The 27,746-nt window shown below is 42.0% G+C and overlaps 1 protein-coding gene across 5 annotated transcripts in view; it reads right to left on the bottom strand.

The window, feature by feature from the left end:
• Window positions 1–390: 390 nt before the first annotated feature.
• Window positions 391–27,746, bottom strand: part of kcnc1a (potassium voltage-gated channel, Shaw-related subfamily, member 1a) — a 48,376-nt gene continuing 21,020 nt past the window's right edge. For 2 of the 5 annotated variants that reach the window (XM_072671757.1, XM_072671758.1), the window contains 3 exons: window positions 20,004–20,934; window positions 10,375–10,560; window positions 7,646–9,582 (listed from right to left, as the gene is read on the bottom strand). In XM_072671757.1, the coding sequence (XP_072527858.1) occupies window positions 9,455–9,582; window positions 10,375–10,560; window positions 20,004–20,934 (1,245 nt within the window). In that variant the 3' untranslated portion in view covers window positions 7,646–9,454. Of the gene's footprint in view, window positions 4,424–5,050; window positions 9,583–10,374; window positions 10,561–20,003; window positions 20,935–27,746 lie in introns of those variants that run through there. The other 3 variants (XM_072671759.1, XM_072671761.1, XM_072671760.1) reach the window with 3 other exon arrangements.

Genomic DNA, 27,746 nt, shown 5'->3' with positions numbered 1-27,746 from the left:
TGGGAGAAATGGGCCGCCCTTGAGAGCAGATCACACGCTTGCATTGCTATGGCAACCATATTAGGTAACTGGGTTGCCATAGCGTCTGAACAGATCAAAGCTCAGCAACAGAACAAGGAATAAAGAACACACACACACATCTAAAAAGCAAGGTGAATAAGAGTGACATGTGGTATACATGGCAGACCTCAAACCCAAAATATACAGTATATTATTTCAATACTTTAAAGGTGATGTTTTTCCAACAAATGTTTTCCAACTATTGTAGTAAACAAACAAAATGTTTGTTTGTTTGTTTGATTGATTGATTTTTTCAAGCATACACACAAAGAGGAAATAAACAAACTGCACACCACAGAATGATTGAAATGTTTATTACTCTCGTCTTAAACTGTAATATCTCTTTATTGAAGTAATGTAGTGACAAAAATACTAAAAACCTCTGCAGTGAATTGAGCTCATTTGAAAGGTGGCCTTCAGAAGCTCTGCTGCAGGTTGCTCCTATTGCTCCATCTTCATAAGACACTTTGAAAGCCCCAGCCAGGTACTGTCAAAACAGCAGCACACCTCCAGACTAACACTGACTTCACAGAGACATGCTTGTGTGCTGCAGTAGACATGTTCAAGCCATCCTTAAAAAAAAACTTGAGATTTTCAGCATTACAATTGTTCTGACTGAGGCTTTGAAGCATTACTCAAGCTAAATCAAAAAGCCTGTGTAAGAAAAGTGACGTGTCGTGCTGATTTACATTGCATGAGGCATTGTGGGTTTTTTTTTATTATTCACCACATTCATTATGAAGTGTTGAGCTGAGGTATGTCGATTATTTATTGTGTAGGATTTGCAAATCGTGCTCTTTGCTTCCAGTTACACTATAATAAATATATTTTTTTCTTATCTCAATCCACTCAATAGATTCCAGACACCTTACAGAAGGAAGGAATACAGCAACTCATAGGCACATATAAGAGTAGGCTTATTATTATTTCTACATATCGTTTTCCCATTTATCAAAATAGGGTGAACTGCCGTAATGTGGGACCCTGCCTATTTGGTGTGGAAGGCCTTTCTTAAATAAAGGAAAGTCAGTGGGTTAACACAAGCTATAATTACATGTTATCAAAGTCACATGACTTCTCAAACTCCAAATTTAGATTAGGTTGGAGCTAGAGTGTACAAACAGGAAGCACTCTGGATGAAGACCGTTTAAAAGTCAGTGCCTTAGTGTGCAGACAAAAGTAATGTTAAAGGTACATCATTCTTATTAATAAAACAGTCCTCATTGGGTTTTATTAAGATTTGTTAATGATATTTTGTCCATCAAAAATATTAAAATACAGTGTAAATATACTCTATACTTTGAATACATTATTTCAGTCAGATTTACAATTCTCCCACTGGGACAGTATGAATTACATAATGTGGAAGAGTCCTACAAGTACTTAGGTCAGGCAAAAGTGTGTAAGGGGTATGGATAGTGCAGTAATTTAGCAGCTATTTACAGGCCTTTAATAAATCATTTTAGATATTTAAGATGCAGCGCTAGATATATTACTTGGGGATGGTTGCATCTCCATTAAAATGGTATGAGGGTTTTTAATGGTTTAACAATTCAAACTTTGTAATTCAGGAATTTTAGCTGTGCTTTCTCTGCAAGACAGATATTATAATATAGGTTACTTAATGTTTTAATACACTCCCATGATCACTGACACAGAAGTCAATGTAAAAAGATTTCCTGCCAGGTCTATTTAGAGCATTTGTATTGGTCCATTCATCATGAAACACAATGTAAAGGACAGCTGCCAGATGTCCCACATTAGGCTAATTCACCCTATGCAAGTTAGCCTGTATGCATAATTAACCACCTATAGTGCTCAAGATAATAGCAACGAATACTGGTCTTGAATTAATATGCTCAAGAAATTAGTAGGTTAGCTTGTGTTTAGGCATTGCATTGCAGTCGATAGTTAGTGTATGACTATATATACATATAATATTGCTGTTCTGAAAGAGAAAGGCAAGAACTACTTCAGTGCTCTTTAGGATAACTGACACCACTGATACCATAATGAAAAACATTTTACAACCCATAGACATTTAGATTTTCTATTTAGAGGAGAGCATTGTTCAGAAACCCATCCAGACCATGACTGGTCATTTTCAGAGTCCATCATTTGTAATTATGAGGCATTACATGTTTTTTTTTCTTACATAAATTAGGTTTCTGTCTGAATGGCAGTTCAATCTGTTGCTGAAAGTCAGTTATCTCAGGTAATACAAAGTTGTGTTTTGAAAGCAGTGGCAGTGTAGCTTTCTACAAACCATATTGTAAAGATACATAACAGATTGCATTTTTGTCTCAAAAGTTGAACAGAAAAAATTCAACCATTTTTTTCTGTAGTATTTAAAAGGACTATTTAAATAGCTGTTTTACTACCCACATGCAAGAACAAAGCAGTTTAGGGGTGTAGCGGTACACAAAAGTTACAGTTCGGACCTCACGTTTTTAACAGCGGGAAAAAAGCAATAAAAACACCCACCTGTAAAACACTGGGGTTTGTTTCATTTTTTTCAGACACCAATCAGCTTTTTTACAACAATGCCGGGCAGTTATTTCCATACATGCAAGAAACAGTCTTCATCTCTATTAATGGGGAGAGACCAAAATACTCAACACTGAAGATCAAATTACTAATTCAAATTCATATATGAAATCACTGATAAAAATCAATTCAATAGTGCACAAAAAACACAATTTTCTGGCTTGTTCTGGCTACTGCGCTTGCATATATCTCTACATTGAGGGGGGCTTTTCCCACTAACATCACAATATTGTCAGCCTTCTTCCCCTTGTGGCATAACCAGCAAGTTGATTGGCTCCTCTTGTTAAAGGGCGGGACTTTAACCATAAACAGACGTCTCCTCATTTACAATGTCACTGGCTAAGCTTAGCATGATATGTCGCTAACTTGAAAAAAGCTAACAGCTTACGGATACGGGGTTCCCAAACTTTTAATGCCCACCTGAAGACCCACTTGCACCTATTTCTTCTCGTTATACTGCTTCACTTAAAAATAAACAATGAAACCCTTATTGGTTCTGTATTTAGCTCATCATCAACATACACATCAATACCATTCAGTAATAGCTAGACATGTTTTGTTTGAAGGTTCTGATCTATGCTGTTGTTAAACGGTAGAGCCAGCATCACATCAAACACTTTCTCTGCCATTTAAGAGGATCTTAATACTACAAGTCCGTTAAGAAACTGTGCTGGGGTCAGTCAGCTGCTCTGTATCTGATGACCCTTACTATCTGCCTTAGTTTCACTGGGGTGTTACTGGGAAATAGCCAGTCACTGCAAACCATGGGGGGGTTATGTTTGACATAATTCAAGTAGCAGGTAGTTTGCAGCATGCGGCAAAAATGGCTTGCAGCTTCAAGCTCGGATGCGGGTACATTTCCTGTGCGTAGCAACGGCGCATATTCACACAGACCTATAGGGTAAAGTACTATGTGTTCTCCGTACAGCTGCATGCACGGAACAGTGACATCCGTACCGGGCTGGTTTGGTTAGAATGTGCGTACCGTTACACCCCTAAAACAGACACAGTGCTTTGCAATCACATACACAACCAACTGAGGTGTGACAAAGTTCTCGTTTTGACGAATCTCTCTACACTGGTGTCTTCAGATTGGCTGCAGTTTTACAGAAAGCTAGCACAATCTTATGTGGTGTGTAAAACTTGGTCCAACTTCTTTCAGAAATTGCACTCTTGCATCAGGTTTTTTTCCAACAGTAGTTTCCAGACTCAAAGGAACATAACGGCTGGAAGGTGCAAACTGCAAACCAAGGCAACTCATGTGTGGCAATAACAGTACAACCAAGAGCAAAACATTAAACAGCGATTGGAGAAAAAAAGGCAGCTTCATGAATGGCTGAAGTTGTGATTAACAAATACAGGGGGGGTAGAGGGAGGCTCTGACAGAGAAACTGAATGAACATCGCTTCAAAACTTCCAATGGAAGCCACAAGCAAACACGAGAAATAAAAGCCAGGTCACAACACAGATATTCACATGAATGTAAAGACGCATGCAGTCAAATACACACCCCAGACATCCTTGCTCACATCACGTCACAAGTAGAACAGTCGACAATAAGATACACGACAAACACAACAGGGGCATCAGAGTTTTTTGGGGTTTTTTTCTTCCTATATAGTTCTACGTGTGGAAAAAAGGAGAGAACCTCTTCCCTCGTTAGCCCATTTAGCCTCCCATCTACATACAATAAAGAGACAAGGTTATCAGGTAGGGGGAGGAGCGTTGTGAGCCATGCACAGAGTGGTTGGCACACCACGGTTCATGACACAAACAGAGTCTGCGGGCTCCCTGCTCCGGCCGTGCCGCTGAGCCTCTACAGACAGGGGAAAGAAAAGAGACAACACAGCGGTTATTACCCACACGCACTGCACACACTGGACAGGTGAGCGGAGTGGAGGATGGTGCTTGAATAGAGAACAGGAAAAAGGGAGGAGGCAGTAGGAAAGATGAAATAGGGTCAAGCTGATGTGTTGTGTTTTTTTTTCTTTGTTTTTTTTTTCTTTTCTCATCCACATGGTAAAGCATACACTTTTACCATGTTCCTCTACCACCATGCTGATGCGTACGACGTTGTGCCGATTGGACTTTCATCGGGTCATCGTCACCAGGTTAAAGCTGGGATCATGTTCAAACCATGCGTATTTATTCACTTGCTGTTGCCTCAAAATGTTAATGGTTTAGTTGATTGTCATGCATTCAGTTCGTTTTCATTTCCGGAAGTGCAGTCGGAAACATGCTGCCCCCGCCCAGAGGCCCCACACTTTCTCGTTTTCTTCTTTTCACTCCTTTCAATGACCTTCTCAGTGACCTCTTTTTGCCCTCTGAACACCAGGCCAAAGAGAGTATTTGCCACATAACCAGGAGAGAAACAGAGAAAAGGCATCCAACCACCAAAACCAGCACATTCCTTTCCATTCAATGAAGAACCACCAAACTCAACTAACGGGTTTCATACAAAATTTATTTCATGCTAGAGTCGTAATCATTTTCTTTTGTATCTATTGACTTGTGTTGCATAACATTGTGCATGCATCTGATTTCCCCCCACCCCGAAGTTCTAAATTGCATACAGTGCTCTTAAGTCATAAATATACATTTGTCTTGTTCTTCTTTTTTTTTGTAAATTATTTGAGTCATTTTTGTACCTAAAAGAAAAGATATGGGAGAAAAGATGCAGCAAATACATCTTTACTCCTTCCTTTTATCATGATGCCATTTTTAGTCATTTTTTGTATTTATTTTTCAAAAAATAACACTGTCAAAAGTCTGTACTTAATATGTGAAATAAACATTTGCTCACTATAGCTCTCCACAGGGTCTATTCACCAATAATTACAGCATAAAACAGAAAAATATCAACTAAATTTGCTCTGATTTTTTGTTGTTGTTTTTTTTTCTTCTTCGCTCATTAAGAGCCAGTATCACAAGCATGCCAAACAGAAACAAGATGAAAAAAAAGTTAGTTCAATTTACCACATAGAAAGCTTGCTAACATATGTTCTGCGTATTCCTCAGCAGTCACCTGTCTCTCGTTCAGGATTTTGGAGGTCAATATGACCAGAGCTGGTTCACATGTGGTTAGTAGCACAAATGAAAAATTTGGAAGAAAAACGTGATGAATTTGCTGCTAAGGAAAAAAGTACACTGTCTTTGAACATCTTGTAATCATGGCTACATGAAACGTATGCAAAAGTGAAGAACTTCTGAAAGAAAATATATCTTTTTTTTGTCATACAGATATTCATAACAGCGGTAAGCATTTTTCTTTTTTTTCTTCTTCTTTTTTATATACCACCATGCAACTCATGCTAAAATGTACTGTTAAGAGTCTTCTACACTTGTCACCAAGGACACTGTAGGTAATATCATTAGTATTGTTAGTGGCTATAATGAACCGTTGTTTAGTAAGCTTCTTCCACCCTTTGTCAAGCCATCAACAGATTGTACGATGCCCTCGGTGTCAATACATTGTCCACACCTTTAGTCCTTAAAAAATAATCAAATCCTTGTCCGTGAGATCCTTCTGTGCCGTGGAGAAATCATCAGACAGAAAAACAAACGAAGTCTTCACTGTGGTTCTTCGTGAAGAAAAATGTTTGCATCCTCCTGTCCTGTCTCTCTCTGTATCTCTCTCTTTCTTTCTCTCTTTCTCTCTCTCTCTCTCTCTCTCTCTCTCTACATGTCTCTCTGTCCCTCTAGAAAGCGACCTCAAAGCTCTCAGGCCACTGCGGAGTCAAGAAACGTTGGAGAGGGGAAACTCTGGGATCGGTTCCCCTCCCAAAGTTGCTGCTCTCAGGTCCTCTCAGGTCACACGGAGCACTTCTGACTGCATAAACTTAACTAGGACAGTCTCCTCTTTACAGGGATCTGCGGTAGAGAATACAGGGGAGGTGGGGTTGCTGAGGGTCATCCTGCCAGTGGTGCCTTGGTCATTCAACTCAGCTTAGACAATGAGCAGGAGGAGGTGGTGGATAAACAATGGGAGGAGACCTCTCACGGACGTGGGTTTATGGCAGAAAGAACAGCATCGGTTTCTTTCACAATCCAGATCACAAAAAAAAGCGCAGAGAGAAGGAGCAAAGGACAGGGACATACAGAAAGAAGGATAGAATAGAGAGAGACAGGAGCCGGGGACAGCAGAGAGTGAGAGAGAGAAGAGCAGAAGGCTCTAGCATGCAGAAGTTTTTGAGGGGCTTTGCTACCAGATACCCTCCGATGGGACAGATTTGGTGACCCATTTTGCAGGTAACGAAGAATAAGGATGGGAAAGGCAGGGGGAGGTCACAGCAGAGTAGGTTGGCCAGAGCAGCTTGGATTGCGAGATGGAAGAGAGCCAAAAAAGGAAAGAAGAGGCGCAGAATGTCTAGGAAAACATCTTGGACTTTCATCTTGGCTTGGATCGGAGAAGGCTACAGGTTGCCACTGACTGACTACATTCAAAAGATTTCTTGTGAAGGTTCTGCTAGCTGAGTGTGTATAGGTTTGCATGGATATGCAGGTGTGTCTGCTGGTGAACAAGAGAGGGCCACAGTGCAAATCAAATGACTATTTAATAAGGACCATCATGTGTAACTTCAGGCATGTATTTCCTCTCAGATAACTCTAACTGAGTGATGATGTGCAATGGACAATAGGGTACAATAGCCTGCCCTACACACTTTCCCTGAGAACGTCTGAACATTCTTTTGATGTTAGCTTTTTCTATAACAGCTCTGCATAAGCTTAAAGGCAAAGACAAGACAAACTGCAGTGGCGAAGAGACCATTGAGACAATGGGGAGAAGCTGGGGACTCTTAGGGTGATGGCCAGAGAGAAGGACACAGCAGACCAACATTGCAGGACAGGAGAGGGCATAGCGAGGAAGGATTTGTCAGGTTCTAGGAGTGGGATTGACCCAGGGAAAGTGATCCCTACCACTCAAGAATTCATTCCCTAGAGGATGGTAGGAATAGGCGAATGGGAGCGCTGCAGGAGAGCAGGGCAGCCGCGGGACCCAGCGGACACCGACGCCACTATGGTGCCCATGCTCCGGGACTTTTGGTAACCTTGGTTTGGGTGGAGAGAGACGGGCAAATGGCAGTCTGAGATACGGAGGTTTCAAGCTTTCAAGATTTTCTGAATGGTTCTCCATCTTTTTGACAAAGTAGATGTCAGCTGCTATGGGTCATTTTAAAGGCTGTCAGGTCTTCATGCGGTTATTGGGAGCACACACATGCACAGAGGAAAGTAGGCTGGTTTGGGCTGGTATTGGATAAAGGAAAAGGGTTAGCTGTAGATTACACTGACTGACTGTTATACTATTATATGAAATCCTGGCAGGCACCTGTCTTGGAATTCTTCTTTGACTTCAGGTCCTTCAGGTCCTAGCCAAGAGCCATTAAGGGTGGTGGACAATCTGTCCAGGAAAATTGATGCTTGCTGCCAGAAACTGACAGTGGTACCACATGTTTTTTGTGGTGCAATGTAGGTGAGTCACCACTTTTCCCCCAAAAACTATCCACTATTTTAGCCAGTGGCAATTCCCACCTGCTAACTAGGTCTCCAACTACTGCACATTGTTGTCAAGCCAGACGCACAAGGCCAAACATGCTCTGAAATCTGTATCTTTTTCGACCTGCCAATCAAGATGCAAGTTTATAGACAGCTAAATGCACATGCTAAATTGCTCTGCCCTGAGCTGGGTTTCTCAAAAGCATTTTAGCACAAAGATGATTCTTTAAAGATAAAGATTTTGCTTTTGAAGAACTTCACAGGCTCAGTTTGGTTAACTGACCTATGATATTGTCAGGCATCGCTCTGAACCATGGAACCATCAGTTATTAACACTTCCAATCTCCACCACGATGAGGTGAAGCATTAGACAGGTGCGCCACTCAGGAGAAGGCTTCTGGAATCTGACACAGCTGTGGATCTCACAGGTTATGAGTTCTCTCTTTGTGTACTTGCTTCATGGCCTCTTGCTCTTATCCAATACCAGCCGCGGGATTAGGACAAGACATGCTGGAAGGCCCAAAGACTGGCCCAAAGCATGCATCACATAGAGCAACACGGAAAAGTACAGAATTCACCTCACAACAGCATCCATCCACTCACACACACCCAGAGTCATATGAACACACTCTCACTCACGCTCACATATATAGGCTACATATGTACAAACATTCATGTAAATACACACACATACACACACACACACACACACACACACACACACACAAAAGCTCTCACAAATACAAACATCGAAACAACACACACACCGCCACAGAAATACACAGCATGTGTGTAGGTGCGCTGTGTGCTGTGTGTGGATATTGACTGTTCTTGTGGTGTTTCTGACAGCTTGAATGTGTAATTAAACAGAGCATGCTCACATAGAGCAAGACATCATGTGACACAGAGAGACAGTGCTATTGCTTGGCTGTCGCTACAGTGCAACACATTAATAGGCCTAGGGGCTGTGACAGAATCTGTTAAGAACAATGACACACAGACATATGGCCATCTCTGGTCAGGGTATAAGGGCCATTAGCAAGGACTTCCAACTTTTCGATGATGATCTATTCCCTTCTCATTGCTTTGTTGCATTGTCTGGATTGCAATCTACGCTATGTACGCTAACGTCCACCTCAAGAGTCGGGTGTCTTTTGAATGGCTGTGGGTGAATGAATGTTTGATTGCGTGTGCTTATTTCGTGCGCTTACACTGACTGTAAGAAACTGTGGAAATGCCATAGATGGTGGATCTCGCAAGCTTCAGGGTGGTGGAGGGTCTCCTATTTCTTAATGCTCTCCTAAAAGGCTTGTGCCTCGTTTTGCTATGTGGGGATTAAAAGTGAGACTGGAAATCAGGTGGTTGCTCTGGCATGGCCATCCTCCTGGCTGTGTGTCCAGCCTAGCTGCAGCAGCGGGTAGCCTTGCGGGCCGAGCGTCGGACCGGCCGGCTCCCCCCCTGACCTCCCTGAGAACGTTCCGGCTACGGGCCAACCAGGCACCCAGAGGATGGTGGGGGGAGGGGAAGAGGGGTGGAGAGATGGAGGGAAGAACACACACACAGACGGACGGACGAACGGACGGGCAAGTGGAGGAGATAACGCATAAAAAACAAACAAAATACAAACGACAAAGAAAAAACAGAAAAAAAGGGAAGATTAAGGTTGGCCCCCAGGAGGCAGCTGTATGTGTCAGTGTGAGCTTGAACATAATGCAACGTGGCGTTAAGAGAGAAAAAAAACAAACTCATTGTATGTTCAGAAAAGAGGAGTGGGTTGAAGGAATGTAGCTAGCATAGCGCTTGAAAGTGCAAGGAGGTGTCTCTTATCCATTAGTGTCTAATGGAATCGATGGAAATTAAATGTAAGAACTGAAAAGGTTGTCTATTGTTACCTAAACAGGCATGTTTGGAAGATGGCTGAGATCAAGTAAGATTAATGTTGGTGACATTATGATGCGCAAATAAAAGCTTAAAAAGCTCCTGTTAGCAGAACGCTACGTTCCACAGCAGAAGGTCCTGCTGACGTGCACTACTACTACTACTACTACTACTACTACTACTACAGTAGCAGCAGTGGTCTTACTTGTTGGCCTTTTATCTCTTCAGTTCACTGTCTCTCTGGGTGCACTCTGCTTGGGAGGTCTACATGTGTGCTTGGTGGGTTTCTGCTTGGTATGTTGGTAAGTGTGTTATTTGAAGCCTGTATGTCTGTGTGTTTGTGCATGTGTGTGTGTGTATATGTGAAGCCGTGGCTTGAGGTTAGCTGTTACATACCCTTCCTCACTCTGGTGCCCGTGTGTGTGGGTCGGCCAGCCATGTTCAGAAGGAAACACGGGGTGTCCCCCCGCGGTTCGCAGGGGTTAAAGATCTGGCCGTCCTCGGGGGAAATGGCCTGGTCTATGTGTGGACAGTCTTCGTTGGCCAGCGCTGCCTTGGCCGCCTCGCCGTTCACTTTGGGATCTTCGAACACACAAGCACATGTGAGACAATGCAGGCGCACGGCTACGCTTGGCTGGTTGGTTGCATGCCTCATAGCAGGGGTTAGGAGGTGAATGAAGAGGTTACAGCGCCCTCTGTAGGGTTGGAGGATGTTTGTTGTAGGAGGAGATGAATTTGTATGCTTAATAAGGAAATGTGTTGGTGTGCTTGTTATATTGGGTGAACTGCATTGCATAGCACATTCATTAAGTGGCTGGATATATGGTTAACACTGACAGAGCTTTAAAAAGTTTGGATGGCAAAAAGCCTAAAAAGCTCAAAAGCTTCTTGTCCTTTTTCCTTTGGGGTTAAAAAGGAATCTACATATTTCTTAGTTGCTCATGACTTGCAAAATGTCTCAAATAGCTTTATAGGTCATCAGATTACCATTACATCTAAAAACTGGAGTCATGAACTTGCTCCCTATTTCATTTATTTGCTATTCACATCTCAAGTAACAAAGCATCAGATCTGTTTACAAAGCCAGACGAATAATTTGCATGGCCACATTTGATCATCTAGCACTGAGCAGCATTGGATAAGGGTTAAATATAGCAGAGCAGCACAGAGTTGGAGCGTCAGACTGTAGTGGAATATATAGAAATGCTGCATGGCAACCAGCCTGTTCACCTGTGCACTCTTTGGCACCCAGAGGCTTCAGCTCACTATGGCGAATTTACGCCTCATCGATCACACGGGTAAGAAGGCAGAAAGCTGCCAAAAAGCTCCTCGGGAGGAAGGTTGTTCCGCAAGCCATGCCATGGTGGCTCTGCTGAATTTTCCACTGGGTTACAATGCGATTGATTCTACAATGCCCTCTTTACCCTGTTACCTTTATTACCTTTGCCTATAGAACACCTGCAGTCAAAATGCAGCAATTTAAATAGGCTTTATTTAAATTGCTGCATTATTTCACATTATTCTACTTGATCTACTGATGTACAAGTGCATGGTTGCCATGTCATAAACAATAACACTTTTACATACAACTGCACATTTAGCAGTTTTGCCCATTCAGAGCTGTCAATCAGAACAGAGGTCATTTTCACATTCTTGCTGTCAGATCAAAACCTTGCATCTCCAAAATGGCAACTTTCTGGAAAAAAAAACTTTCAGTAATGTTGGAGCCTTTCTATTGGTCCAACTGTCACATATACCAATCTTATGGGTACGGTAAGAAAAACTGAGCTTTTTCAGTTTAAAATAGTCATGTAAAAATGAGCAAGGATTATTTTCGTTACATAAAACTGCAGCGCAAGATTATTCATATGCCAAGTCTGTTTAGCAATATGACTGTAGTTCAATTTCATGGAAGTCTGTTTGGTAGATTTACTGTGGCCCAACTTCATTATGGTCAATTTGTGCAATTTATGACTTGCACCGGTTGCAAAGAGTGCTTGCAATTTCACTGTTGTTTGTATTTAACAGCCATCTACACCCATATAATTCAATCTGTGTTGAGACTGGATGAGCTCTTAACTATAGCCTATATATCCAACAGCAAAGCTCCAGTGCCTGTCTCCCCAGAGAAATACAGCTTTCCCTTCCTCTCCCACAGCGCCTGCTCACATTACCTCCACCTTACAAGAGCTCAGATCCCTCAGCATCCACATGTCTGTACACGCAGACACACACGTACAAAGAGACACTCACACATGTTTGTGTGCGTGTGAGTAGCTGGGCTCACAGGCCCAAATACACACACAAAGGATGTGCTAAAAGTGACGCAAATCTTCTGGGATGGAGGGATGAGGAGGAAGGAAGCAAAAGAGGGATGAGTCACAATCTTTAGAATAGCTCAATGAATAAAGGCATTCCTCGCACTCGTTTATTGTTCCTGTCACTCGCTTTTCTTTCTGCTTTGTGTCCCCTCCTCCGTAATTGCCGCCTTTGGAATCCTAAAATATATATAATCTCTGATGTGTAATCTGTTGGGCTGTTACTGATATATATATATATATATATATATATATATATATATATATATATATACACACACACCAATCAGCCATAACATTATTACCACCTGCCTACTGTTTATAATTAGGCAGGCCATTCAAAGACTCTTCAAGACCTTTCAGCAGATCCTTTAGGTCCTGTGTGAATTGTGAGGTTGGGTCTCCATGGATCTCTTAAATGAGCCTGAGGTGCGCATTACCCTGTCGCTGTTTTAAGGGTTGTTGTACTGACTTCTGCATACCTCCCAAGACCTGTCTGATGTTTTAGAGATGTTCTCATCTAGCTAATTTGGCTCTTGTCAATGTGAACCAGATTATTATGCTTGCCCATGTGTCCAACACATCAACCTCAAGAACTGACCCACCTCTTTACAGATGCCACTGAAGATAAATATAAAGATAAGACTTCACCTGATAGTGTTGCTAATGTTATGGCTATTTTTCCACTTTTGTTCCAAAACAGTTTACACAGTTCTACACATTTACTTCACAACCTCCCTTCATTCTTTGTGGTACTGACTATGCCTTTAAGACAGATATTAGATAAACAAGCTCTGTTCTTATTGGCTGTTGTAAATAGTGCCTCATTCAAAAAGCACTCCTGAGAACTGCAATATGAGTGGGTGGGGCCAAACTGTGGCAGGCTGAATAGCTCGAATGTAAACAACGTGGTTGTAGTGACATCAGAGCAACAGGGTTTATGTAATTAGCACTGAATTGTACCACATTACCTTAAATCTTCCCTAACCCGAACATTGTTCTACAAAAGCAACAGGCATTACCAGCATGCAGTTCCAATGTCATGTAGTTCCAAAGCCCACATGAACACATGAGCACCTGCCTTTGCTTTAATATTGTGTATTTGGAGCACCACATGACTGTTTACCTATTACATGAGTTGAATGCATTGCTTATGAATGAGCGTAGGAAGATGCAGAGCGCTTAATCCCACAGTGCAATGAGCTAACTTTATTTACATGTGAAAACAGGGTGATTACAGCAAGGCTGTGGCAGAGAGTGCCTCTACTGGGGCTTTACTGGGGTTATACCGGAGCTGCCCTACTTCCACTCGGCTATTTCTGCTCTGAGCTGTAAAACAGAGGCACAATCAGAACACAAAGCTCTCTCATTAGCTTCTACTCAGCCTTACCAGCATATCTACACGTCTGGAGCCTGTGGACGAGTTTGCTATATGGCTTCTTAACATGGTAATGCAGCTGTAATCAACTAACTTGTCAGTATGGATAACATTCTGCTAATATTTAGTTGTGTGTGTACATGTGTGTACAGTTCTTCAGAAACTAGTAGCGCGCCCAACAATAAGGACAGCATTGTGCTTCTTTTATATTGTAAAAGAGAACATGGAAAGTGCAGAAAGTGCCAGCTCCTATGCTGTGTGTGGACACACAGAAGTACCCATGCAAACTGCATATTCCATTGGGACCCAGGCAGGGTTTACACATTATTAAGAAAAGATAATAATGTGAAACGTACCAACAGTTGTGACAAAATGCTACATAAATATGCTCTTCACCCTACAGTGCATACAATCTGTATGGTGCATTTATAATTACAGAGGGAGAGTGTATAGATTGTGTGTCTACAATAAAGGCCAACACTGTGTACAGGGAAGTTGTCTGTATGTGTCTAACGTTACGCAACTCTTATACCCTAGGAAGCCACTGAATTAGCAAGCTCCACGGGGCAGCAGGATGGACATACGTGCTACCTATAGGAGAGCAAGCACTGACTTAGCTACTCCTCATCACAGTATGTGTGTAGATTCATGCGTATATGCATGAGCACTGGTGTGTTTGTGTGTGTGTGTTCTGTGCCACAGTATCTCGGAAATGGAAGCTATGTAGCGGAAAGGGAAGCTGTTCACGTTTCTCATGCTTTTCTGAGCATCAATTATTCACTCTTACTCTAAACTCGCTCGCTTTACAACTCGCTCCACAGCCTAGAGGGATGCGTGTGTATGTACAAGAGAACTGTTTGTAAGCTACATCATATTTGCACACGGCACATGTTCACGCATCAAAGTGCACACATCGCCACTGACAAAGAGGTAATGTGTTGAACTGACCATATTGTGAAAAACACTCTTTCTTCTAGAGCCCAACTGTACTGTGTAAACCAGGGTTCACAAACATCTCATCCACTTCTTTAGCCTACAGCAAGTAGGATGTTTGTTCTCACTGCTCTATTCACTACTGTGAGTTTGTGTGTTAACTGAATTACATCATACTGCTGTGCAATGGCTGCAAAGTGTGTTCCTAAGTGGAATCAGGTGTACTTCTGCTTGACTGGAGGTAAAACCTGCAGACTTTTGTTTTTTTTCGCAGGTTTGGCGACAATAAAGTGATAAAACTTGCCATTCACTCCTCCAACACATCAATATTGAACTAAGATGCAGAAACAGCTTCCTTTTAATTTGTTCTTTTTGTGATATATCTGCCTATTCAGACTACAGCAAATAGGCCCCGCCCACTCATGTATATATAAAAATCACACAGTTTTTGTTCTTAATGCTCTTGAATGATACATAAAAAAAGATCTTTTACATATTGTCGCTGTCACACAAAAACATTGTTTCTACATTCACAGTTTTTAACTTTTTGATATAGCTTGAATCTGGCAGTTTTCATTATCAGAATTCTATGATGTACTGACCAATAGAAATGCTCAAAAATAACTTGAAATAAATAACTGACTTTAGTTGAAACTATTTCCTGTAAACTTTGACATGTTGGATGTACAAGGTGATTGCTTGACAACAACAATATATGAATGTACAGTAATGTACAGTAAACAGATTGTCCCATAGACTTCCTGTTGGATTCTATAGGACAAAGATAGACCACAAATGGTCCTTTAAAACTGAATTTTGAAAAAAAAAAAATTATATAAACTCGCACAAGCCTCTCAAATGAACCTCAGGGAACATGTGGGACACATGCTTTTTAATATCGGCAGTTCTATTTTTCAGAAAAATATGTACACATATGAAGGCCATACATTCAATGCCAGCCTTTTCCCCTGTATCTCTGTGTATGTGTACATGCATGTGTTGGCTCCCTGTGTGCTGTGTGTTTTCCTGTTTGCTGCCAATCTAACAGATGCCATCTGTCCATCTCTCTCTTATTTCTCACGGTCCTGTGCCCAGAGTCAAGCGGCTCAAACTGATTAGCAAGGCTCCTCTGCCTCGTGCCATTTACAGAAGGACTGGAGTCCTAGGCAGTGCTAGAGAAAAAAAAAGCCTGGACAGAACCCATCAGACACAGAGATCCAACCTGCTTCAAGACTGCAGCAGAAAAAAGGTCTAACGCATATCATGAATAGTTCATGCTCATCAAAGTGTCCAATAATACATGGACTCGTACATGCCTTGACATTAAAGCTGTGTACTAAGTTAGGCTGGCTTTAATAAGCTGCACAATGAAGTGAGTCTGAAAGCATGAGAAACGCTTTTGTTTTGCTTTATGTTTTCTTTTTTTTTTTTTTTCTTTTTTTTGCTCATCTGTGTTTTCTGCAGCACCGTGTGAATGGCACAGGAGTCGTGCGAGTGGAGTGAATGACTGCAGCTCGATGCAGGGCCCGATTCCTATTGTGTGGTTGCTTGGACACTGTTGCCATGGCAACATGCTCCAGCACAGCATTAAACGCAATACAGAGGCAGCAGAATGAAATAAACAGGAGATCAAATGGAAACGGGAGAAGGTGTGAGTGTGTGTGTGTGTGTGGGAGGGGGGGGGGGGGTCTGGGGGTTGTTAAAAACTTCCTTTCCTTCTTTGCCCATTGCTACATCCATGGCATAATGCGGGACTAAACACTGTACCTCAGATCCGTCATACTGGCTTGGATATGAAAGGTCATGATATGAAGGAGCATTTGTTGATTTTCTCTTCATGGTCGTAATAATTCAAAACTGTGAAATGTATAGAAATTAAGACATTAATACTTCCACTGGCTTCCACTGACCTCTTGTCAGTCGGTATAAGACACTCTTCACGGGCCCCATTACCCACCCCTTCTCTATCTGGAAGCCGTTCAGCACCCTGCATCACTATGGCCAAATAGTGACAAAAAACAAATCCTGTCACAACAAGCAATGTGATAGACAGAATAAACATTGGAAGTACTTTTCCAAAATGGAGAGAACCACAAAATGCAAAGGGGACAAAGCTGGCCACACTTGCATTACAAGTCTGTACATGCTGCCCATCTGTATAATACGCTGAACTGTTAATGGATAAGTCTTTATCACTTAGAGAACTGAGTAAAGTAAAGCTTTGGGTGAACCTCCTTCAGAGAAATATATGTAATACTGGTCAGCTAACACAGGTAAACTCATGACTGATCATTTCTCATGGCGCTCATTACAAAGAACTACCAGACAGTGAATACACAACAGCCTCAGAGCAGCTAATTGTTACAGGCCAAATTCTCAGTGCTTATTGGTTTAGAATTTCAGGAGGATTAGATTCAAATTCTCTAAAAAAAAAAAAAACATTTTAGAGGCATGCTTTGTGTTCAAGGTCAGAAATAAAAGGTATATCAAAAAAAAAAAAAAAACATTATCCAGTGTTAAGAGATGGTTTCTTGAAAGGGGCATTGACTAATATTATTGCTCTCATGCAAAAACGACATATATATTCAAAACAGCAACTTTACAGGAGACTTGGACCATTTCCATTAATCCATTCATCATGACATTTGGACACAACATAATGAAGAACTGCCAGACAAAGTAAAAAAAGCCAAATATTAAGATACAATTTTCTTTTCACGCCAACAACGAAATACTGCTGGATTCCTTATGTCGTCATAATATGACACTACCTCTCTTTTTTTCTCATTCTCAGTCCATATGCCTTTCTCCCCTTCCACACACACACATACACACTGCTACTGCTCCTTTATGACTCATTGCTATCCCTACTTTCCATCCACTGATAGTGACATCCTTATTCATTGAGTGAGCTCACTCGCTTCAGCACCTGTCACACAGTCCTTTCATCATTACACTGAAACAATACCATTATCTACACATCATACTGTCAGGATCCCTCTTTGAAGACTGAACATTTCAACCTCATTATTCTGAAACACTATTAAAAAAACACTGCTGATTGCTTTTACTTAGAAATGAACTAAAAATAGTTATCTGGTTTACATAGGAGAAATGAAACTAGTCATTTGTGCATTTACTTGTGCATTATGTGTTATGTTCCGTGTGTGTGTGTGTGTGTGTGTGTGTGTGTGTACAGAGAGGGAGGTGCCGTTTGTGAGCACAGGTGGACCATTGTGTATGTGTGTGTAGTAGTAGTAGTAGGCCTGTTTGTACACATACATCTGCAGTGTAATTGGCTCTTCAGCCCAGGCATGGGGAAATCCCCTCTAGACAGAAAAATGACACAGAGAGGGCCACTCTCAATTACACACTAATGAAACAATTCCCACTCAGGATCAGGCAATGCCACGTCTCTCTCTCTCTCTTTCTCTCTTTCTCTCTAGACAGTGTCTGAGTACTGCCAATGAAGGCACTTATCTGCTCTTACTCTTACTCTCACTGTAAGACACTTATTCAAGAATGCAACATGGCAGTTATTTCCTTCTTGCTGGTCAGACAGCCTTTTACTAAGACTACTAAGACACTACTGGAAAGACTGTGCAAACATCCAAAGGTTTAACTCTGTGACAGACTACATGTAGGCATCCTATAACTAGAGTATATTCACCTCAAATATCAGTGGGTTTGAAAAAATGCACGTTACGGACATGTGGAGGCGGGGCTTAAAGGAGGCACAGGCAGGATCTACAACAGCCAATCAGAGGCTTTTCTACTTTGTTTGTCTGCTTGGCAAGGGGGGCGGAACTCAGCACAGCTTGCTGATTTACCTACCCTAACAAACCTACTAAACCTGACAATTAACAGATGAAAACAGGAAAAAACATAAAACTATGCAGGACTCTGGCCCTCCAGAGCCAGCATTGCCCACCCCTGTGAACGAGGGAAAATTCTCTCTATTTTATCATCATTAAAGGCACAGTTACAGAAGCAGCATAACTGACATTTCTACCTCTTGGGGGCGTGCAAGCCAGGTTTGGTGCAGCAAAAGTGTAACTTATTTACAGTAAACAGCTGCTGAACAAATCAGTTGTGTTAACCAAATGCTGCAAATGGTATGTGAACAGTAGTAGTGGTATTAGAACACTAGTAGTTCGAGTAGCTGAGTTTGGATTGATAAAACATGTCCAAATATGCACACTCTGGCATTCTAGTGTCTGTAAATAAGTAAATTGCTCTTATTGTATGTATCCAAAAGAGGTTATTATGATCAAAATAGATGTTATCAGCAGTTAGAAAATGGCCTGTTTAAAAACATATAGACATGCTAGCTCAGGGGTTCCTTGTTTAGCCTTCAATCAGGGCTAGCGTGACTTATAGCAAAATACTGCTGGTTGAGGTTTGTCCTCAAACTGGTTGGAGCCCTCCAGTATAAACACTTAACGACTAAAGAGTTGTCTGGCTTTGCAGTCAAATAGCTACAATCACCCAAGAAAGAAAGACTATTATATATGACCAATCAATAGTCAATAGGTATGTGATGGAGAGACCTCTGTGTCATAATTGGCTAGATTAACTATACATACAGTACCAATTAGACACAACTGGATGAATGTGTGTCAAGTAGGCCTAAGTTGTAGGACTGTGTCAATGTGTATGTGTCCCAATCAGGCTTCTCAAATGGGCCCCATCGTTACAGCCCACCCTAATCTCACATGGGTCCCATTTAGGCCCTATTTGCAATGTACAACCCAGATGGGGCCCATGTTTAACCCCCTCTAGTCCCTCTTGGGCATCAATATGTGGGGCCAACATGAAAGATATGGACAAAACTGGTTGGGCTACCCATACAGGCCACACATGGGCATGTTATCCAGCTACCAAATGTTTTTAAGATGATGGTCAGCACACATTCAACCAAACGTTTGATTGGTACTGTATTTGACAAATACAAAAGAGCCAAACAGGCCATGCTAAATATAACACAAAACCAAGCTGGAGCCAAATGAGTGTGCTATACCTTTTCTTTAGGAATGCAGTTCACCTTTAAATGTGCCAGAGTGGAAAGATTTCCACCTTTTTTCCTTGTGGTGCCACAGGGTATAGGTATGTGTGTGTGTACGGGAGGAATGTAAGAATGCTGAGTGGCTGTTTTTTGTTTTGTAATGCTTCTGGCTGCAGCTGCAAAGTTGATTGAGTAAGTGAGAAATGTTGCATTCAGGCCACAAGAGTGACAGCAGGCATCAAAGCTGAGAGGACAGTGAAGACAGTCGGTGAGGCGGAAGGGAAGGAACAAGAGGGTTCAGTCTCATTCTTAGGCTACAATTTTGTTTAGCTCTGTCTCTTTTTCTTTTTCTAATTCATTCAGATGGACATGCCCCTGAAGGGTTTCCTACCTGCTCGGTTCATTTCTAAAACCTCGTCCTGGGCGGCCAGCGGACATGTGTCGCTCTGCGTGCTGTGGTGGGGCGAGTTCATGCCCGACTTACAGAAATTGGGGGAGCCCAGCTGCGGGGCACGCGGGATGTGCTTGTTCTTTTTCTTTGGTAGCTTCTGCTTCGCCATGGCCAGCGAGTAGTACATCCCAAAGTTATTGACGATGACCGGCACAGGCATGGCAATGGTCAACACCCCAGCCAGAGCGCACAGCGCTCCCACCAGCATGCCCGACCACGTTTGCGGGTACATGTCTCCGTAGCCCAACGTGGTCATGGTGACCACGGCCCACCAGAAGCCGATGGGGATGTTCTTGAAGTGCGTGTGCTCGCTGGCCCGTGGGTCGTTGGGCTTGGCACCGATTCGCTCAGCGTAGTAGATCATGGTGGCGAAGATGAGCACACCCAGGGCCAGGAAGATGATAAGAAGGAGGAACTCGTTGGTGCTGGCCCGCAGGGTGTGGCCCAGGACCCGCAAGCCCACGAAGTGGCGCGTCAGCTTGAAGATCCGGAGGATCCGCACAAAGCGGACCACCCGCAGAAACCCCAGCACATCTTTAGCCTCTTTGGAGGACAGGCCGCTTAGGCCCACCTCCAGGTAGAAAGGCAGGATGGCCACAAAGTCGATGATGTTGAGCGTGTTCTTGATGAATTTTTTTTTGTCGGGACAGAAGGTGACACGCATGAGGAACTCGAAGGTAAACCATACCACACACACACCCTCTATGTAGGTCAGGTACACTTCGGTCTCTGTCTCCTGGTAGATCCGTGTGCTGTTGTCCAGGGGGTCGGTGTCTGTGCGGTTGATGATAGGGTTGAAGGCCTCGTGTGTCTCCAGGCAGAACGTGGTTATAGACACCAGGATGAAGAACAGAGAGGCGAATGCCACCCACTGGAGGACAGGAGACAGAGAGAGACACAGAGACAAAGAAAGGGGGGAGGAGAGAAGAGAACATGTTAACACAAAAACTTCTAGAGCTTGTCCTCACCCACAGCCATAATTACTACTATTAATTGACTGATAATTATTATAGTTTTGTAGACACAGACATAAGACACATACTGAAGACAATACGCTTCTTTTTAGAAACCACAGTTTACAGTGATCAATGGTACTGAAAGTGATGACCCAGTCTGTATGACACATTTACATTTATGAAACAGCACATAGATGTTTGTCAATGGCCAGGACCCCACAGGACCACCACAGATCAAGTTCAGATCACAGATCAATTGTTTGGGTGGTGGGTCACTCTCCAACATGGTGGTAGTGTGTTAGTGTTACTAGTTACTCCTAGTGTTAGCTGGAGTTTTTAAACACCTCAGCACCACCGCTGGACTAAGAATAGTCCTTAAATATCCTGCCTTAAGCGCCCTGTAGGCAGCGTCATGTGACCACTGATGAAGGACAAGAGGATAACCAACACAAACTGCGCAGGTAGGAGTGTCTAATAGAGTGGACAGTGACTGAACACAGTGTTTAAACACTTCAGCAGCACTGCTGTGTCTGATCTACGTGAACATCACAACACATACTAACACACTCGCCACCACCATGTCAGTGTCAGTGCAGTGCTGAGAATGACCCACCACCCAAATAATGGCTGCTCTGTGGTGGTCCTGTGGGCATACCTTCCCGTTTTCATTGAAGTCCAACTGCTTGTGTACCCTGCGGAAGTGCAAAGTGTGTAGAGTTTTCAACTGAAATGCACACACCCGTTGCTAGGTTAGCCCGGCTGTGCTAATTAGCTAGCCAAGCAAACATTGTGTGTCGCAAAACAAGTTTTTTGAACATTTATCTGACTTAAGTATTAGCTTTGGTTCAAACTGTCATGTACTGCCTTAGTTCTGGTTGTTTGCCATGATGACTTTAGCCTGATAACCAACAAGCTATCAGAGTAAGGTAATGGAGTTGTCAAAAGCCTCATTACAAATGATATTACAGTGAATTTGAAGGGTAAAGTTTTTTTTGCCTGACTCATTTGTGCTAAGCCTGCCAATAATTCTGTATGACTGCAGCTTCTATCTTACATTAATCGTAAGCTGAGTCCTTTAACAGCTTGTAAATAAAGATGCCATGTTTTCTCCTGTGACTACATAAACTCTGCTCCTCTACTCACCTGAGGATTTTTTAGTGGAACTATAAAGATTAGCCAGCCAGAGACGGATAAAAGGTGTTGTATAACTCCACTTAACACCACTACAATGTTGAGCCATGTGTACCAGGACCAGGCATGGTACACATGTCAGGAAAAGAGAGTGGTGTAACATTAGCCTAGACCCGAGGTGTGGTCAAGAACTATGCAAGCTAGGTGTGAAAGTTGAGGATGTAAAAAGCACAGGAGGTTCTGTGCTAAATGTACACACTATCCTGCAGTATTAGACAGCCTGATTTACTACTTATTCCCTTAGCTTCTGAGCCTGTCAGGGAAGGACACACCACACCAGTGATCTATTAATGTTATTGCTGTTACAGGGAACAACTGCTTCTGCCCTTCTGCTACGATATCTCCCAAGGTTTGTAGACATCAGGACTGGGTATGAGGGTTCAAATCTCAGAACTGGTTCTCTAAGTTAAACAGTTAAATTCTATGTCAGGTTAAAACTCTGTTGATTAGAAACCATTATCCTGTTTGGAGAACAATCTTTGTTTGGCAACCATTGCCTACTGTTAGCAAACTACATTCCCAGATAACACACCCATGTGGCACCTGCTCTGGTAGCCCATCTGCAAACCAGTAAGTTCTGTCCATGGGTTCCATGTTGGCTCCACATGTGAATGCCTATTAGGGTCAGTAATGAGACGAAGAAGGATTAAGCATGAGCCCCATCTAGGTTATGCAATGCGCACAGGGCCTAGATGGGACCCATGTGAGATTATGGTGGGGCCCATTTGGTAAGCCCACCCGTGCCCCAGTAACAACACATGTACAAACCCACCCAGAGCCCATGCCCACCTAGAACAAACCTAGCCCACATTCCACCCATGTGAGTCCCACATGAGCATGTTGGCTGGGTTGTCTAATATGAGAACTGTTTACTGTAATCGTAATAAATGTAATTATTTATTGACGATTGGTCAATATAATATTTTATGTGGTCACTGTTGTATAATGTTGATGTAATCCATGAGATATCATGCAATGCAGTGATTTTACGATATTTGGCATGTGTTGTTAGGCACAGTCTGAAGAGATTTCATACTGATCCTATGAACAAATTCACACTGCAGAGATCAGGCATTTCAGACACGTTTCTATGATGTTCATCACAGAGCAATCAACAGTTTGGGACTGTAATAGAGTGCATTCATGTATCGAGTTGATAGACAAACAGGCAGCTAAATGCATAAACATCTAAACACACTGTTTGATGACAAGCAATGGTTCTAAATATGGATACCAGAGCCAGAGATGGCCATTGGCAGGCATAATTGGAGCTGAATGCTTTGCAAGCTGCAGGCCATTCTACGATGTTCAGTAATGAGCCCGAAGAAATAACAGCATAAACGTACCATCTGTAGCAGCCTTCAGCATCAGAGAAGTGCAGCTATCTTAAAATCTCCCTATCTCGCTTTCTTGCTCTTTTTTTCTCTCGCATTCTCACAAAGTATCAGTGCAGTGGGAGACTGTCTCCAAATGACTGACCTAATGAGCTCTCAAGGCGAGTGATGTCAGTCTGATATAATGACTGTGAAATGTGAAGAAATCAAATGAAACAGCCCATTTTGCTAAAGTTTACGGACATTTTTATCCTCAGATTTATGCATATGCATTTGCATATTTTTACAGATTGTGTGCTCAGTCAAGATTCCAGCACCTTCCTTTACCTTCTTTTAAATGAGACATTAAAAAAAGTTATGTCAATCCTAGGAGAACTGGAATGCGAGTAAATATTCCATTACATTCGGTGGAGTTTTCCTGGGTTTTCTTGAGTATGGAGGCACTCAAGTGGGCGTTCAGTTATTTCAAGTGTGAGTGGAAAAGTGAAGGCAAATCTGGAACATTGGGCAGAAATAATCCTGAAGATTTTCCAATAGACTTCTGAGAGGAGCCACACTTCTGGCAACTTCAGAGAGGATTTAGTCCCAAATACAAGATATGGTTATTATCATATGCATATTTTGCATGGCTATTATCTTTTGTTGGTGTTGAAAATAGCATTGAATATTGATACATTTCTAAATATCTGTAACATTACAGATTATAGTTAGACACTCTTGATAAAAGTCAAGAGAAAAGGCTTTAATATTAAGGGCTAATAGTCAAACTACAGACAAGGGTCAAAGCCAGCAAGACTCAAAACTAAAATATCAGAATGAGAACAGTAGGCAAAAATGGAAAAGCGGAGTGAAACCAGGGTCGAACACCAGCACAGAAAAAACAAAACAAAACCGTCTGGAGTCTGAAGAGACCAGAAAATGGGCCAAAAACACAGAAACGCAAACAAAGAACTCCACTCAGTACATCTCTGGAAAACAGTGGCAATACTTTGCAACATGCGAATCAAACAAACAGGTATAAAAGGGGACAGGTAATCAGACACTGCTGAAGACAGTAAGTTCACAGTGGAGGATAAGCGAGGTAATGATCAACAGATGCATTCTGGGAGTTGGAGTGCTCAAGCAGTGATTGTCCATCGAGAGAATGGGTAGAATCTGAGTACATGGCCCGTAGCAGACGTGTCAATATGGTATCAAAGTTGAATTATTTTTATTAAGGAAAATAATTTGTTACACTTATAATATACATTTATATATATTTTGTATATATATGATATGATATGGAAAATAAGGAAGATAGACTAACAAGGTAAATTAAAGATCAATTTGACTTATGGTTGACTTTAAAGACAGCTTACCAATTATTCTCTACGCAGTTCCTTTAGAATAACAGTGTTGCTTATTGTAGAATTTTACCTGATTTCTGGAGGATATTTTCACATTTCTTTCATCAAATGCAGCAGATTTTTTTTCCCAGTGTGTCCTTGCTTGCTTTACAGGTGAACAGAGCGGGCTCGTACAGGCCTTGCGCAAAACCTCCTACACCAAGTCCCACGCATGAAATCTTACATCGAGACAAAACACTCTATGTACACCCTCAATCTCACAGGCTAATCTAAGTGCACCTAGACCACAGCTCACTTCTCTCATCTTTACAACTAACAACATATACATGATCTAACAGGAACTTACTAGCGAATATGACCTATGAAAGAACATTGTGCATGTTCACAATAGCATACATTCACCCAGAACAGAATTAAATAAACAAATTAACTGTAAATATCTTAATACTGTTCAAATATTTAATATTTTAATAATGGGTATGTGATTTGTGTGGCTTTAAGGGGCTATATGTATTGAGTAGAGTATTGGAAGCACTCTGCTGGAAATGGATGTTAAGATAAGATAAGATAATCCTTTATTAGTCCCGCAGTGGGGAAATTCACAACAAAAGCAGAATACCCTTGATTTCAGAAGAAACAATGAATAAGGTGTCCCAATACTTTTGTCTATACAGTTTGAACACTACATGTATGAGCTGATTCACAGTGAAAACACAGAAGAAAAAGAAAAAAATATGGCTGAGAAAATAGATAAAGATACGTGGGTAGATCATTGGACACACCCAAACGGCATTGGTGCGCCTGCTTTGGTGCTCCTGACTTTAGAGTTAGAATTTAGAGTCACCAACAGGTCCAGATATTAAACCTGCTCAGATCACCTGTTTTTAGTAGTACACACATAGCGAACAAGCTAGCAGCAATCAAACAATGATATCTCTCCAACCTGAGGCTTCTGTCGGCTAACAGGGCTAAACCTGGCATTAGCGAAAGCAGGTATAGCCTGAGCGTTTCTCTCTGGGCGGGTAGATGGAGCTCTTTCCCCTCACCATTTTTAAGCAATGTTTGCCAGCACAGGTGTATGTTAGCTGGTGCGGTGGTGCCGGGGGCCTGGCGCTTTCCTCCGAGCATGTTGGCTGCCCAGTAATGCCACACCGGCAGCAGTTCGAAAAGAAGTGGTGACTGGCTGTGCATGTATTGAAGAAACCATAGTGTTGGGATCGCTGCTACTGCTAGGGGGCGTTACAAATGGGTGAGTGAATTTGTAGTACAAACAAATTAAATAAATAAATAAATAAATATACCATAAATCTTACATCCATTTTTAACTCTTCTCAAGAACAATTTTAGAAGAATTATTAAGAGGATATCAGTGAATAAGGCCCTTTGTGTTTTAGAATAAAAGCTCTATCTGTAACAAAAAAAGCAAATTGCAGTTCTCTGCAATTAGGCACTTAAATGTGAAAGGGGATGAAGCTAAGACTACTAATGCAGCCATGCTGTACCTTGGAGTATTTCCACCACTTCAGTTGCCGACCTTATGCAGACGTCCAATTGCATTATAGCATTTGTAAATCCGGCCCTGATATCATCTTATCTGCATGACACAGGCTAATGGGAATCAATGGCCCTGACACACACACACATATTCGCACACACACACATATGCACACACTGATAGAGCAATACAGCAAGTGCAGAAGTTACTGTCATAATGAATGTAATGCATTGGCTTCCTGTCTGATGTATGAAAATGCTACATACGTATGTAACATAAGTTCATACATTCAGATCCTACATTTATAATTACTGTGTGTGGGATTAACATCCCAAATTCATAACCGCCATAATTCATTTATGCATAACCATTTTCCTGCATTTCCTCCTCTGTATTTTTACTGTGCTTCTAAGACTGATATACACTCTGTGTACAAATGTGGAAACTGCTTCTAATGAAGGCATCCAGCTACTTTAAGTTGCACCCATTGCTAACACAAATGCACACACACAGCTTGTCTAGTCTCTGTAGAGAATTACTGCCAATAGAATAGGACTCTCTGGAGCATGAATCTATTGGTATTATGCTTAATGCCAGAAATAGGGTAGTGGGATTGAAAGCCCTTGGGTAGAGTCTTGTAGGGCAGGTCTTGTGGGGTTTTTTTATGCAGAGGTCAGTTCCTACCAAGAATCATCAAAGGAAGAACAACCAGTGAACCAGTGACAGGGTCATTGGTGTCTAAGGCTCAGTAATGCGATCCATGGAGCCCCCACCTAAGAACTTAAAGGACTTGGACTGATGCTCTTTGTGTCTTGTTGCCAGATATCTCAGGGCACCTTCAGAAAGTCTTGTGGAGTCCATGCCTCATTTATTTATTTATTTATTTATTTATTTATTCATTTATTTATTTTACAAAAATAGTTCTTTATGGAACCATAAATGGTTCTTCTATGGCATCACTGGCAAAAACAGTAATGCACTGTGTTAAGTGGCCTTTGTGCCCAAGCTGACTTGTTGTATTGAAAGAGAGAGAGAGAGAGTGAGAGAGAGAACCTTGCTCAAGTGTCTCAAAAATAGCGCAGCAGCCTCCCCCTTTCTCCCTTACATCACCTCTCTCTGTCTCTACCTCTTTCTCTTGTTCTACCTCGCTTCCTGCAGATGAAAGCCTGTCACGTTCTCTTATGTAACCCAATGTTGCCTTGCACCCACATTTGGGGCTCAGTCTGTGCGTCTGTAGCTGTATGTTTTTAGACCCATTGAGAGGGCCTGACTGTAGTTGGCTTTGTGTCTCTGCAGCCGTGTTTCTTCTCTTCTGGTGGACATGCATCGAGAAGCATCAAAGCTCTGCGGCGCTGGAAACT

This window comes from Salminus brasiliensis, chromosome 25 (assembly GCF_030463535.1).
Source record: "Salminus brasiliensis chromosome 25, fSalBra1.hap2, whole genome shotgun sequence".
Lineage (NCBI taxonomy): Eukaryota > Metazoa > Chordata > Actinopteri > Characiformes > Bryconidae > Salminus > Salminus brasiliensis.
Note: the sequence above shows the minus strand (reverse complement) of the source record. Positions and strands in the feature narration are given on the sequence as shown.